General features: G+C 45.1%; 1 protein-coding gene across 7 annotated transcripts in view; it reads left to right on the top strand.

Annotated features, from left to right (window-relative positions):
• Positions 1-14,815, top strand: part of ryr3 (ryanodine receptor 3) — a 118,298-nt gene that overhangs the window by 79,824 nt on the left and 23,659 nt on the right. For 5 of the 7 annotated variants that reach the window (XM_029116964.2, XM_029116962.2, XM_029116963.2 and 2 more), the window contains 27 exons: positions 79-299; positions 1,762-1,852; positions 2,774-2,914; positions 3,406-3,569; positions 3,756-3,834; positions 3,923-4,012; positions 4,895-5,029; positions 6,062-6,133; positions 6,586-6,661; positions 7,215-7,338; positions 7,594-7,709; positions 8,001-8,068; positions 8,225-8,346; positions 8,664-8,713; positions 8,807-8,867; positions 9,087-9,325; positions 9,500-9,581; positions 9,682-9,812; positions 10,040-10,158; positions 10,319-10,517; positions 10,812-10,906; positions 11,407-11,552; positions 12,005-12,092; positions 12,214-12,306; positions 13,511-13,678; positions 13,770-13,829; positions 14,340-14,474. In XM_029116964.2, the coding sequence (XP_028972797.2) occupies positions 79-299; positions 1,762-1,852; positions 2,774-2,914; positions 3,406-3,569; positions 3,756-3,834; positions 3,923-4,012; positions 4,895-5,029; positions 6,062-6,133; positions 6,586-6,661; positions 7,215-7,338; positions 7,594-7,709; positions 8,001-8,068; positions 8,225-8,346; positions 8,664-8,713; positions 8,807-8,867; positions 9,087-9,325; positions 9,500-9,581; positions 9,682-9,812; positions 10,040-10,158; positions 10,319-10,517; positions 10,812-10,906; positions 11,407-11,552; positions 12,005-12,092; positions 12,214-12,306; positions 13,511-13,678; positions 13,770-13,829; positions 14,340-14,474 (3,165 nt within the window). The remainder of the gene's footprint in view (positions 1-78; positions 300-1,761; positions 1,853-2,773; positions 2,915-3,405; positions 3,570-3,755; positions 3,835-3,922; positions 4,013-4,894; positions 5,030-6,061; positions 6,134-6,585; positions 6,662-7,214; positions 7,339-7,593; positions 7,710-8,000; positions 8,069-8,224; positions 8,347-8,663; positions 8,714-8,806; positions 8,868-9,086; positions 9,326-9,499; positions 9,582-9,681; positions 9,813-10,039; positions 10,159-10,318; positions 10,518-10,811; positions 10,907-11,406; positions 11,553-12,004; positions 12,093-12,213; positions 12,307-13,510; positions 13,679-13,769; positions 13,830-14,339; positions 14,475-14,815) is intronic. The other 2 variants (XM_029116961.2, XM_029116965.2) reach the window with 2 other exon arrangements.

Genomic DNA, 14,815 nt, shown 5'->3' with positions numbered 1-14,815 from the left:
ACATCCCTTCTTCAAGGAGTCAGGTACCCAAATCCATCGTTGGCACTGATCACAGGTCTGTTTACTTCCGGCCGGTAGGATGTCCTGAGCACCACTGAGACAGCCCTGGCCATGAACAGGTACATCGGCTCGGCCGTGCTGCCCCTCCTCACCAGGTGTGCCGACCAGTTCGCCGGCACCGAGCACTACGCCACGCTCATAGACTCCACGCTGCACACCATCTACCGGCTGTCCAAGGGACGCTCGCTCACCAAGGCCCAGAGGGACTCCATCGAGGAGTGCCTGCTCGCCATCTGCAAGTAAGAGGGGCCAGGTGTTCCTGCCACACGACTGCTATTCTTCTGTTTATTCTTGGCCAGGGATATGACAGGGCCTCACAAAAGGGTTTCCTCGTCAACACCTATGCACCAATATGAAACATTTTCTGTAATGCTGTTCAAGTTTATGAAAGTATCTGTTGTTTAACGTCTCCCCTGCCCTCCACAGACACTTGTGTCCTGGTCTAATGTTGTTTAAAGTCCCCCCTGTCCTCCACAGACACTTGTGTCCTGGTCTAATGTTGTTTAAAGTCCCCCCTGTCCTCCACAGACACTTGTGTCCTGGTCTAATGTTGTTTAAAGTCTCCCCTGTCCTCCACAGACACTTGTGTCCTGGTCTAATGTTGTTTAAAGTCTCCCCTGTCCTCCACAGACACTTGTGTCCTGGTCTAATGTTGTTTAAAGTCCCCCCTGTCCTCCACAGACACTTGTGTCCTGGTCTAATGTTGTTTAAAGTCTCCCCTGTCCTCCACAGACACTTGTGTCCTGGTCTAATGTTGTTTAAAGTCTCCCCTGTCCTCCACAGACACTTGTGTCCTGGTCTAATGTTGTTTAAAGTCCCCCCTGTCCTCCACAGACACTTGTGTCCTGGTCTAATGTTGTTTAAAGTCCCCCCTGTCCTCCACAGACACTTGTGTCCTGGTCTAATGTTGTTTAAAGTCTCCCCTGTCCTCCACAGACACTTGTGTCCTGGTCTAATGTTGTTTAAAGTCTCCCCTGTCCTCCACAGACACTTGTGTCCTGGTCTAATGTTGTTTAAAGTCTCCCCTGTCCTCCACAGACACTTGTGTCCTGGTCTAATGTTGTTTAAAGTCCCCCCTGTCCTCCACAGACACTTGTGTCCTGGTCTAATGTTGTTTAAAGTCCCCCCTGTCCTCCACAGACACTTGTGTCCTGGTCTAATGTTGTTTCAAATCTCCCCTGTCCTCCACAGACACTTGTGTCCTGGTCTAATGTTGTTTAAAGTCTCCCCTGTCCTCCACAGACACTTGTGTCCTGGTCTAATGTTGTTTCAAATCTCCCCTGTCCTCCACAGACACTTGTGTCCTGGTCTAATGTTGTTTAAAGTCCCCCCTGTCCTCCACAGACACTTGTGTCCTGGTCTAATGTTGTTTAAAGTCTCCCCTGTCCTCCACAGACACTTGTGTCCTGGTCTAATGTTGTTTAAAGTCCCCCCTGTCCTCCACAGACACTTGTGTCCTGGTCTAATGTTGTTTAAAGTCCCCCCTGTCCTCCACAGACACTTGTGTCCTGGTCTAATGTTGTTTAAAGTCTCCCCTGTCCTCCACAGACACTTGTGTCCTGGTCTAATGTTGTTTAAAGTCCCCCCTGTCCTCCACAGACACTTGTGTCCTGGTCTAATGTTGTTTAAAGTCTCCCCTGCCCTCCACAGACACTTGTGTCCTGGTCTAATGTTGTTTAAAGTCCCCCCTGTCCTCCACAGACACTTGCGTCCCTCGATGATGCAGCAGCTGTTGAGACGCCTGGTCTTTGATGTTCCCCTGCTGACGGAGTACTGCAAAATGCCCCTCAGGGTGAGAGGTTCAAGAGTTATGGGCACGTGGGGGTTGATTGTGTTCTGCCAGCGTACCGTGACTGTGACTGGCACAACCATGGCATAAGTCCTGATGTACCACTGCTTTTAGCCAATCAGCGTACACGGCATGAACAACCCAGTTTATAATGTACATTGTATATCTCTTTGGGCGATGCTGTTGATCCCACCAAAAATGTGTGGGCTCTTCTGGCCGGGGGCTTCAAATTAATAATAAAAAGACAAGCTGTCAAAAGTGATGTTTCACATTTCAAACCGCTTTTATTTGGTCTTATCAGTGGTGTCTATGGCAGCGTCTCACCTCCCTTAAATACTAATACACCCATCGGCCTGGTTTTCCTGGGTTTGTCCGCACTAATCAGTCACACATCTAGTCTGTTACTCTTCTGTTATTTTTCAGGAATAAAAGCTGCTGCTTCTGCAAAAAAGCAGTTACATTTGTCTAAAATACTAACATTAAAATTAAATAAGGTCTGATTACCTCTCCTGATTTCAGTTTACAGTAGTACTACCTGCAAATATTTGGAAGGTTACACTAGTACGACCTGGAAAGATTAGATAATAGTACCAGAAAATAATGCCAGTTTGCACTAGTACAACCTGGAAAGATTAGATAATAGTACCAGAATATAATGCCAGTTTGCCCTAGTACGACCTGGAAAGATTAGATAATAGTACCAGAAAATAATGCCAGTTTGCACTAGTACGACCTGGAAAGATTAGATAATAGTACCAGAAAATAATGCCAGTTTGCACTAGTACGACCTGGAAAGATTACAAAGTTTCCACTATTATTAATGCTATCTAGAAGTATTAGTGAGGTTACTGTTACTACAGCGACTACCACTACTATTAATACTTTGAAGGAGAACTGACAGTTCTGCCCTTCTGTTTCCTCCAGCTTTTGACAGAACACTATGAGCAGAGTTGGAAGTACTACTGCATCCCGTCTGGAATGGGCATCTCTGGCATGGCGTCAGATGATGAGCTCCTGCTCACCAAGAAACTCTTCTGGGGAATATTCGACTCGCTCTCAGCCAAGGTATGCAGGGATTCTACTGTTGCCTGCAGATGTTTGGGTCTTTGAGTTAGGGTTGGTTTCGTGTAATTCTAATAGGTGCAAAACTCTTCACTCGACTGTACTTCACAATCTGTTACAGAAAGCGAGATCAAGGGGTCGATTGTGAGGGGAGAAAGAGACAGGTTGGGGATAGAAGGAGGGAGATTTGGGAAAAAGAGAAAGCATCAAAGTGGAAGAACTCAATGGATCTGAAGAACTGCTGAAATATATAATAGATTTATAATTTATTAGACTGTGGCAGATCAGTGCTCTTTCACTCTGCAGAGTTCTTCCCCTCACTGCCTCTCTTACTCTGTTGTTCTGCTCTTGCGACCCAACTCGTCCACCCTAAGAGAGCAGACCGTGGCGTGAGACCGAGGACAGAAAAGGAGTTAGAAAGAGAGATAGTTAAAATAAAAATATATCCTGGAGGACTTCATAAAAACTGCCTCCCCCTCGTCTTCCCCATGCAGAGGTTTGACCCTGACCTGTTCAAGACTGCCATGGCCTGCCTCAGTGCCATTGCCGGAGCTGTGCCACCTGACTACGTGGACGCCAGCCCCAGTGCCACCCTGGAGAAGCAGGTTTCCGTGGACGCGCATGGAAACTTTGACCCCAAACCCATCAACACAGCCAAGTGAGTGCCCTGGAAGTGAGACGGCAACACGCCAAAAAAATGTCACTTGAGACGTGAAATTAATTCCTATGAAATACTTAAGTAGGATATTAAAAACAGGTATATACACAGCAACACCAAGTAGTGGACTTAGTCTAGTTTGGACTGAAGGACTAACTGCGGTGTTGGTCTCTTTCTGGTTCTTAGCATCTCTCTCCCTGAGAAACTGGACTACATTGCCAACAAGTTTGCAGAGCAGTCCCACATCAAGTGGTCTTCTGAGAAGGTATGGTCACCTCTGTGACTGAAGGGTTTTAGTGGGACTCGACGTGGCGTAACTCTGGGCCTGACGTAGCCTAACTCTTGACCTCCAGGTGACAGCGGGCTGGAAAACGGGAGACGTTTTGGATGAAGAGGCCAAAACTCACCCTCTGCTCAAGCCTTACAAATCCCTGAGTGAGAAGGTAGCGTTTCTGCAGCACAAACCTCACAACCCAAATGCCAAGTTTCTATCTGATTATCTGTCACAGGAGATTAGCGTCAACCAGCTCATTAACTGGGCCAGATGTGATCGGGTCATTAACTGGGCCAGATGTGATCGGGTCATTAACTGGGCCAGATGTGATCGGGTCATTAACTGGGCCAGATGTGATCGGGTCATTTACTGGGCCAGATGTGATCGGGTCATTAACTGGGCCAGATGTGATCGGGTCATTAACTGGGCCAGATGTGATCGGGTCATTAACTGGGCCAGATGTGATCGGGTCATTTACTGGGCCAGATGTGATCAGGTCATTAACTGGGCCAGATGTGATCGGGTCATTAACTGGGCCAGATGTGATCGGGTCATTAACTGGGCCAGATGTGATCGGGTCATTAACTGGGCCAGATGTGATCGGGTCATTTACTGGGCCAGATGTGATCGGGTCATTAACTGGGCCAGATGTGATCGGGTCATTAACTGGGCCAGATGTGATCGGGTCATTTACTGGGCCAGATGTGATCGGGTCATTAACTGGGCCAGATGTGATCGGGTCATTAACTGGGCCAGATGTGATCGGGTCATTAACTGGGCCAGATGTGATCGGGTCATTTACTGGGCCAGATGTGATCGGGTCATTAACTGGGCCAGATGTGATCGGGTCATTAACTGGGCCAGATGTGATCGGGTCATTTACTGGGCCAGATGTGATCGGGTCATTAACTGGGCCAGATGTGATCGGGTCATTAACTGGGCCAGATGTGATCGGGTCATTAACTGGGCCAGATGTGATCGGGTCATTAACTGGGCCAGATGTGATCGGGTCATTAACTGGGCGTTTGTTTTTGTGTGTCTCCTTGTGTAGGAGAAGGAGTCGTACCGTTGGCCAGTGAAGGAATCTCTCAAGAGCATGTTGGCAATGGGCTGGAACATTGAGAGGACCAAAGAGGGAGAAGCCATGTTAATCGAGAAACAAATCAAGATGTCGGAGTCCACTCAGGTACTGTGTTTGCGTGTGGAGGCACACATGTGAACGTACACGTGAGAACGTACACATGAGAACGTACACATGAGAACGTCTCCCTTTCAAACGTGGTCCCTTAAGGGGCTTACATACCGGAACGAAACGCCTTGCTTTTATTCATCATTTGCGACAGTCAGGGCGGCGTGAAAAGAGGCAGAAATGTTGAGCGTTTTTCTGGGGATCGCGTCACTATGATGTCATTCACGTTTTGGTCAACATCTACTCTGACTTGTCATATCAGTTCGCCAAGTATGTTAACATTTTCAATTTCAGATATGTTGCGATCCAATGAATATAGTCTAGTTTAACCGTGCACGTAACTTTTTTGTGTGTGTAACAAAAATTGGAAACCTCAAGAGTTTCCCCGGAACGGACCTTGGAGCCGTAACCATAGCAACCGGAGTAGCCTAGCTCACATAGTAAACATGGCAAATGACGAGCCAAACATTGATGTGCCTTCCTTCCTTCGTCTAGGGAATTATGGCAAATTCGTTTTGTTACCATATAAATATTGGATGTTGTGTAATTTAACTCCGGGTACTCTGACACCAGCAAATCCTCCATTGTCGCGATGGTTACAAAGAGCACGATCTCTGATTGGCAACCGTCCAGCGGCAACAGGCAAAAGTTGAACAAGGTTAAGCTTCGGCGGCAGGACCGTGGGCGGCAGCCGCCATGAGCTTAATGGAGGAGGCAGAGGTTGTCGGTTCCGGTGTGTAAGCCCCTTTAAAGTTTAGTTTGAGTTGTGCATATTACTAACTGAAATTATAACGTTAACATACTTGGCGAACTGATATGACAAGTCAGAGTAGATGTTGACCAAAACGTGAATGATATCACAGTGACTCGATCCCCAGAAAAACGCTCAACATTTCTGCCTCTTTGCACGTCACCCTAATGATTAATAAAAGCAAGGTGTTCGTTCCGGTGTGTAAGCCCCTTAAGGGATACAACAGATCACCCATTTGTGTCGATGTTTATTCATTGTACATCTTTGAATGTTGACAGGATAACGATAATGGATTCATCCCGGAATCACCAATGGACCTGAGCAACATTACTCTGTCCAGAGAGTTGCAGGTGGTTGCCATGGAACTGTTGTTGTGTTGTTGTTATTAAACAATGTTCCCTGAAGATGGGAACCCCTATCAGGTCATGACGCTGGCTAACATGTTTTGTATTACTAACCAGGTGCTGTGTTTCTTGTGGCGTGGAGTTACTATGTACACAACACCAGGCCTGGGTTCAAATGACAGTTACATTTGTGGGTGCTTCATTTAAGGCTACCCTGGTCAATTGGATGGGAGAGTTGGTTAAATTCCGGAAGTTGCATCTCCAGAAACCTAGAAGTGGTCTAAATACTTAGACCATTTCAAATGTTTTGTATTTGAACCCAGATTTTTACAGCTGTACTAGACTCATCCTCCATGTCATTAGATAATAAGTGGCTGTGCAGAGACTGGTAATACTGTGCATAATAACACAGGAAAATATCTATTTTATGTTCTTGTTTGGTCTGGTCTCTGGTCTAGTCCATGGTGGAGGTTGTGGCGGAGAACTATCACAACATTTGGGCCAAGAAGAAGAAAATCGAGTTGGATGGTAAAGGTATGTTGTCACTCCACAGGGCCATTGTGAAGTCTTTATTCTGTGGTCAGTGAATCATTTCTGTGGATCATTGTCCTGCTGTAAGATGCAATGATGACCCAGTTTTACACTAAAAAGGTTCAGCCTGTGTGTCACCTCATATGTATACCCCAGATAAACAGGATGTCATAGATGACCAAAGAATAACATTTGAAACTAAAATCTGGATCAGAGTAAACATCAGTTGGATTTTGTTTAAGATTTTCTAAGGGTGTGCACGCATGTTTCTGGTTAAAATGATTATTTATTGATATTTTTCTGAATTAAGGTTAGATTCAAATTATTTCTTGAGCGTTAAGATCAATCTGATAATATGATGTCTTTACAGCATTTTTGGTTCACATTTATCTCAGGTGACAATCATTCAAGAGGGCACTGTGTGTATGTTGCATTGTGCTTAAAAACAGCTCTTAGCCGTGGTATATTGGGTATATACCACACCATCTTGTGTCTTATTGCTTAAGAATACACTGTTATAGGAAGTGTTGCCATGGTTGTGTTTGATTTATGAAAGGAGGCGGGACCCACTCCTTGCTGGTTCCCTATGACACACTGACAGCTAAAGAGAAGTACCGCGACAGAGAGAAGGCCCAGGATCTCTTTAAGTTTCTGCAGATCAACGGATACACCATCACCAGGTCAAATTCTATGACTGCTTGTATATAGTAGGAAATTAACAGGAGTACATTTTTCCTTAAGGAAGATATATCTTTTGAAAATGACAAGCAGAGCTTTTATAAAATGCCATGTTGGTGGCTTATGATTGAGAAAGATATTTAATCTAGAATTGCAAACTAAAGCTTTCATGACATTCTTATCTATTAGTTACCTAACGTAAATGTTCCACTTTTGGGATCAGTGAGGTCCTGACATTTCTTATGGATGTTCTGCAGAGGCGTGAAGGACATGGAGCAGGACTCGTCGTCCATGGAGAAGAGGTTTGCCTTCACGTTCCTCAAGAGGCTGCTGAAATACGTGGACTCAGCTCAGGAGTTCATTGCCCACCTAGGTGAGTATGTGCATCATGTCACAGCAACTTCTCCAGGATTATGGTGATTAGGATTCTTCAGATTATTATTATTTTTGTAATTATTAGTTTGTCAGGAATTATGTTTTTTTCTTATTATTATTCTTATTAGTAGTAGTAGTAGTAGTAGTAGTAGTAGTAGTAGTAGTATCAGCATTTTGTAGGTGTGTTAACACTACAATCTGGCCCTCATACCAACATCACATCCTAATCATCCCAGCTCCCAGTCGACTCATCCCCCCACTCTCCCTGTAACTGTCGTTCTTCCTCCAGAGGCCATGGCCACGAGCGGAAAGACGGACAAGTCACCCCACGACCAGCAAATCAAGTTCTTCGCCAAGGTGGGGCTTTATCTAAAGACACGGTCAAGTAATCCGTCTACCCTGTTTGTCTCAGTCCCCCACCCGAATTCATGATGTTGCTGATGATGCCTCAGTGACAAAACCGTTTCCTGGTTTGGATCCGTTAGGTAATACACCATTCCATTCGCCCTGTAGGTCCTGCTCCCTCTCATCGACACCTACTTCAAGAATCACAGCATGTACTTCCTGTCCACGCCCTCTAAGAACCTGAGCAGCAGTGGCTACGCATCTAACAAGGAGAAGGAGATGGCCACTAGGTAAGCCACTTTGGGAATGGAAGACCTGTAATGAATAGGATTACTCAATAGTGGCAGTACTAACCGCATCATTCCCAGTCTGAAATCCACCCAGAATCCCAAGCAGCCATCTTCTAATGACAGTTGCCCAATTAGTGGAAGCAATAGGATACAAACCTCACCTGGCGTAGTATTTGGGAAGACCGGCAGTTGATGATTTCAACTGTCAGACGCTTATAAAGAACTCTCTTCTTGTTTTCTTCAGTTTTGTTTCTTTTTCTATCTCTTCTCCCTTTCTCTGGTCACGTTGTTCCCCACCTATCTCCTTTATTTTCCAGCCTGTTCTGTAAGATGGCAGCTCTTGTCAGACACAGGATTTCCCTCTTTGGTAAGAAGGATATCATTGTCTTTACCTGTGTGGTTAAAAACTGCCCTGTGTACTCTCAGCTAAGTAATTTCCATATCACTGTGTTATTTTCAGGAAGTGACACAGGGATTATGGTGAGCTGTCTACTCATCCTGGCTCATTCACTGGATACAAGGTCAGCACCAATTTGCAAGCATTTGTTTGACTGGCAAATCGCCTTATATTAATCAATCAAATCTATTTTCAAGAGATTATTATTCTAGATAAGCTATCAGGTCACAGTGTTTTATTTATTGGCTGATGTAAAACAGTTATGAGGATTGAAACACGATCTTCTTTCATCTCCTCCAGTGTCATGTTATTTAAATGCATGTGTTTCCCGGTTCTCTCCCAGGACGGTGATGAAGTCAGGCTCGGAGCTGGTGAAGGCTGGTGTGAGGACGTTCTTCGAGAACGCAGCCGAGGATCTGGAAAAGACTCTGGAGATGCTGAAGCTCGGAAAGTTCAGCCATTCCCGCTCACAGATGAAATGCTTGTCCCAGAACATCAGCTACGCCACCACTGCCCTGCTGCCCATCCTCACCGGCCTGTTCGAACACATCACCATGCACAAATTTGGAGTCCAGCTGCTGGGTGAGTATCCAACTACACTACAGACTCCTTCAGTATAGTCTATATGATCCTGGCCTAACTATCGGACGCTAACTATCGCAGCCGAACTATTGTATCACTTTCACGTGCTAGCTATCACAGGTTCTATCTGGAAAATGAGCAGTGACTAAACTAAATGTGTTTTGTGTCATCCAGTGGATGATGTCCAGCTGTCGTGCTATCGCATCGTGACCTGTCTCTACACATTGGGCACAGGGAAATACATCTACGTGGAGAGGTACAGTTTGGGTTCGCATGGGATCTGCTGGAAGTGTCATTGTGTAGAGTTGCGTGGTCAAGCTTTGGTTGAGCTTGGCGTGTTTACGGTTTTTGTCCAGGCACCTGCCGGCTCTAGGGGAGTGTCTGGCCACCCTGGTGGGAGCGATGCCTGCGGCCTTCCTGGAGCCGGATCTGAACGCCCACAACCCCCTGTCGGTCTTCAACACCAAGACACCCCGCGAGAGGGCCAGTGAGTGCGCCTGATATCGTGTCACTTACTGTCACAGCGTTGCATCTCTATCAGCTCAGCGGTCAGTCAGGATCAATCAAAGTTCTTGACAGTATCAACCCGGATCGAAACCTCAGGAAATAACAAGATATACATTTTATCAATTGTTAGTCTTGATTCATATTATCAAGGTTGGGTTTTTGTTGCGGTGTTGAGGATTATTTTGTCACCTTCCTGTCTCTGTGTAGTCCTGAGTATGCCAGACTCTGTTGTGGAGATGTGTCCAGAGATGCCCCGTCTGGACGGCCTCCTGAAGGACATTAACGACATCTCGGAGTCTGGTGCACGGTACACCGAGATGCCTCAGGTCAGGAAGCTTAAAACCACCGGTTAAGGGAGACGACCGCTTTTTGTCACAAACGTTTTCGTCAGGCTTAACTTCTTCTCTTTTTAGAGTGCATGTTGAAACGTTCCATTTTATCCCGCTACTGAACCAGTTGACATGACCCAACCTGACCCGTGTCCAGGTGATCGAGGTGATCCTGCCCATGCTGTGTACCTACCTGTCCCACTGGTGGGAGAAGGGCCCGGAGAACTCGGCGCCCGACGCGGCCTGCTGCACCACCGTCTGTTCCAACCACCTCAGCATCATCCTGGGGAACATCCTCAAGATCCTCAACAACAACCTGGGCATCGATGATGCCCCCTGGATGAAGAGGATTGCAGGTGGGCTGTGGGCCAGGCTCTGGGCCGGGTTCTGGGGTCTGGGCCAGGTTCTGGGGTCTGGGCCGGGTTCTGGGCTGGGTTCTGGTTGGGCTGTTCTGTGAATTATGTGACTCAGTAATCCGTAACTTTGAAATGAATTGAAGACTAACCAATGCTGTCTCATGGCACAGTTCCGTGTCAAGACCCAGTTGGTCACACTTTTCAAGCAATATTATGTTTGATGGATAATAATAGTTGTGTTTTACCACTACTCAGTGAGGCAAAATCTGATTTGTTTCTCCTGTGCTGTTCCAGTGTACTCTCAGCCAATCATCTGCAAGGCTGCGGCGGACCTCTTGAAAAGTCACTTTCTGCCCACTCTGGAGAAACTCAGAAAGAAGACAGTGAAGGTAAGATGTGACCTTGTTCATTTACATTTTCTATTGGTTATTCATGAGGATCAAGCACATAAGTAGCTTGAATTGCAGATCGGGTTGTGCTGTCGTGCCCTCTCCTATGTCCTTGCCCAAGGAGACAATGACATAGTAGTTCAGCATGGCTAGAGCATGACATTTAGCATTTTAGTCATTAAGCAGGTGCTCTTATCCAGGGAGACTTACAGGAGGAATTAAGGTTAAGTCCCTTTCTCATTCAGTTGTTTTACCTTGTCGGCTCCGGGGTCAGATCTAGCATCCTTTCAGTTACTGGTCAAAACACTCTTGTCCACCAGGCATCTGCTTGCTCCTTCCACAACTATAAAGGTTGTTAATAAGCACTTACCTCAGTCCAGAGGAGGAATTGATAAAGGCTGACAGTAAGGTGACAGTCAGGAGACCGAATGTCTGTTTTTACCACTTTAAATTGTATTAATACCTTACTGAACTGTGTTAACAATATCTTCTAACTCCAGGTGGCAGCAGAGGAGGAGCTGCTGAAGGCCGACATTAAAGGAGATACTCAGGAGGCTGAGCTGCTCATCCTGGATGAGTTTGCTGTCCTCTGCAGAGACCTCTATGCCTTCTACCCAATGCTCATCCGTTATGTGGACAATAACAGGTAGGATCATAACAGATAGGATAATAACAGGTAGGTTAATAACAGGTAGGATAATAACAGGTAGGATAATAACAGAGGATAATAACCGGTAGGATAATAACAGGTAGTATAATAACAGGTAGGTTAATAACAGGTAGGATAATAACAGGTAGGTAATAATAATGTAGGATAATAAAAGGTAGGATAATAACAGGTAGGTTAATAACAGGTAGGTTAATAACAGGTAGGATAATAACAGGTAGGTATTAATAATGTAGGATAATAATGCAGGATAATAACAGGTAGGTATATAACAAGTAGGTTAATAAGAGTTACGGTAACATACTTCCTTTCCACAAATGTGATCAAAATTGTTAATGATACATTTCCTGTTTGTGTACTGAGCAAATTACATGGATCCGTATTGTGGAATCTAGGACAGTGATTTGTATTTGTCTGTCAAACCTAACCAGGTCCAGATGGTTGAAACGGCCAAATGCTCAGTCCAATGAGCTATTCAACATGGTGGCTGAGATCTTTATCCTTTGGTGCAAATCACATGTAGGAGTTTTTTTTATAATAATGTTTTCACTTAATAATATTTCATATGTTTGTTAGCCAGTTTGAATGTTCTGTTTTAAGAGTGACATGTTTCCTTTCTTTTCCACCTGGCCTTGTACAGAACTTCAAAAGGGAAGAGCAGAATTTTGTGGTTCAGAATGAAATCAACAACCTATCTTTTCTGACTGGAGAAAGTAAGACCAAGATGTCCAAGGTAAGGATGAAACAGGAGTTCATCTGGTAGTCGAGCCAGACACAAATGCTCTTTCCATGGCGGAATACATCCAAACAGATCCCTTTAAACCAGACTGCAGTCCCATCTGGTGAGGAATGAGGGGAACCCTTCTCAGACTGCTGTTGCTTTTAGCCTTTTCTTGACCCTTCAGCCCAGTTGACAGCACCTTTGGATCTAGGTTCTTTGAGAGGTGTTTTAAAAAGCCTTAAAAGGTAGTAAGGGTTGGGATCTGTTCCATTCCAACCAAATTCCAATTAAAGTAAAATCACATGTTGGTATTTGAATATTATGAAATAATATTTCAATTTTTTGGCACTTATTGAATTGACTGTAGTGAAAATGGAATTTAACTTTCACCCTGGTATTTATAACAGGTAGCCAATAGGAAGAGTACCCAATCTCCCATCTGTAGGTAATTCTGTAGAGATGTTCCACAGATTCTGGTTTACCTTGTCTTTGCCTGTCAGCACATAGGAAAACAGAGACTCAACATAAATTGTTCACTTTGTCTGATGGAAACTCCAGGTAGGTGAGCTAGATGAGTCTTAATATTTGAAAGGTTCTGCTAAGCCTTAAGCAGCACATATTCTTCCAATGCCGTTGACTTGGCTGGAGATGACTTAATCAGTGTCACTTGCTGAACAGGAAGCAAGATGTTTATACTCTAAGTTATTAGATTGATTCGTGTACACATTTAATTCCACTTTAAATTGAGGAACCCCTCTTTCCGTCTCTATAAAACACTTGTTTTTCTATATTGAAAGTATAATTTTGCCATAGTGACATGATGGCTTTTTTCAGCCTTAATAAAATCCTCACAGAGAAACTCTTGGTATTGTTGGGTAACAGACAGCTAGTGATGTGCAACAGGTCATTCTTAATATTGCGTACTTGCTGTAGGGTATTTAGGGTCTACTATTTCACTTCAGATTTGTGTCGGCCATCTTGGCCAGATCCCCTTTGGGAACAAGGTCTCAGTGGACACCTTTCCTCACTTCACTGAGTTACACTTTGAGCTCAAAACATGTTTTACAGCAAGGAGTGTGAGGAAAGTAATTTGCTCTTTTTTTTTTTTTTGTAAAAGAGTTCAGGGAGCCAGGCTCTTGCTCTCCTTGTCTGTTTTCCGGCTTTCTTTCCCTCTCCCTCTCCGTCCCTCTCACTGCATGTCTTTCTGTTTTCTAAGTCCGGTGGCGACCAGGACAGGAAGCACAAGAGGCGACGCGGGGAGTTGTACTCGGTCCAGACCTCCCTGATCGTTGCTGCCCTGAAGAAGATGCTCCCCATCGGGCTGAACATGTGCACACCCGGAGACCAGGAGCTCATCTCCCTGGCCAAGACACGCTACAGCCTGGTGGGAGACCAAACAGCCTGACACCATGCGTTTAGGTGCAACCCGCTTGCGATGTAATAACGTCTCACTGAGTCCCGTTTCCTCGTTACAGAAAGACACGGATGATGAGGTGAAGGACCAGCTGCGTGCCAACCTTCACCTTCGGGACAAGGTAGGCTGGGAAAACTCCGGCGTGGCGTTCCGCACGGCATTCTGTGACCTGGTCGTTTGGTGGAGCTTAGCTCCAGGACTCGAGTGTGTTCAGGAGATCGGTGCATTCAGATGTAGCATTGTGTAGTACATTTATAAAACATACCGCACAATTATTGTCACCTATGGTGAAGATGAATAAAAGAAAGCTATTGGAAAATAACATCTGGTTTATTAGGTTATATTTCTCGCATTTTGAGCGTGAGGTAAAGCTGTTAAACTGCAATGCAGGTTTTTCTTAGCCTTTTTTGCTCCACTTTTCTGGAAGTGCCAATATTTCTGGGGGGCACGGTATAATAGAAACCAAATGTAATTTTAGCTCAACATTTCCAAATAACCATTTTCTCTAGGCTGAAAAACAGAATGTATTGATGGTCAGTATATTAATTATTATGTAGAAGTGTATTGACATTAGGTGGGAACCTGTTTCTTTATAGCCCCATGTCTAACAGCGCGTGCGTGTGTTTTGCAGTCTGATGACCTGGCAGTGCAGTGGCAGATGAACCTGTATAAAGACGTGGTGGTGGAGAGTGATGAGCCTACAGAGGCAGACAACATCGTTGACAGAGTACAGAGCATCTCTGCTGCCATCTACCACCTGGAGCAGGTAGAGTCCACCATGTTCACACCTGTCACATGACCAGCACTCATTATGGGTTCCCTGGGAGACATTTGGGGCCGGCAGGTAGCCTAGACTAGGTGACTAGTAAACAAAATGTAGCTTAATCGAATCCTCTGGCCATCGAGGTGAAAAATCTCTCATTCTCTCCTTGAGAAGGTAAACACTACTTCCCTTCCCAGTCTAAGTTGTTGCTGAACTTGGTTTTTAAATAGTGAGTTACAGATGGATGGCTAATTGTGTAACTTGATATTTATGGTAAAAACTTTTATATTTAAACCGAATTGACACACCGGGTTTCCCGGCAACACCAGCAAATGGGTAGCGTA

Source organism: Esox lucius, chromosome 23 (genome assembly GCF_011004845.1).
Source record: "Esox lucius isolate fEsoLuc1 chromosome 23, fEsoLuc1.pri, whole genome shotgun sequence".
Taxonomy (NCBI): Eukaryota; Metazoa; Chordata; class Actinopteri; order Esociformes; family Esocidae; genus Esox; species Esox lucius.
Note: the sequence above shows the minus strand (reverse complement) of the source record. Positions and strands in the feature narration are given on the sequence as shown.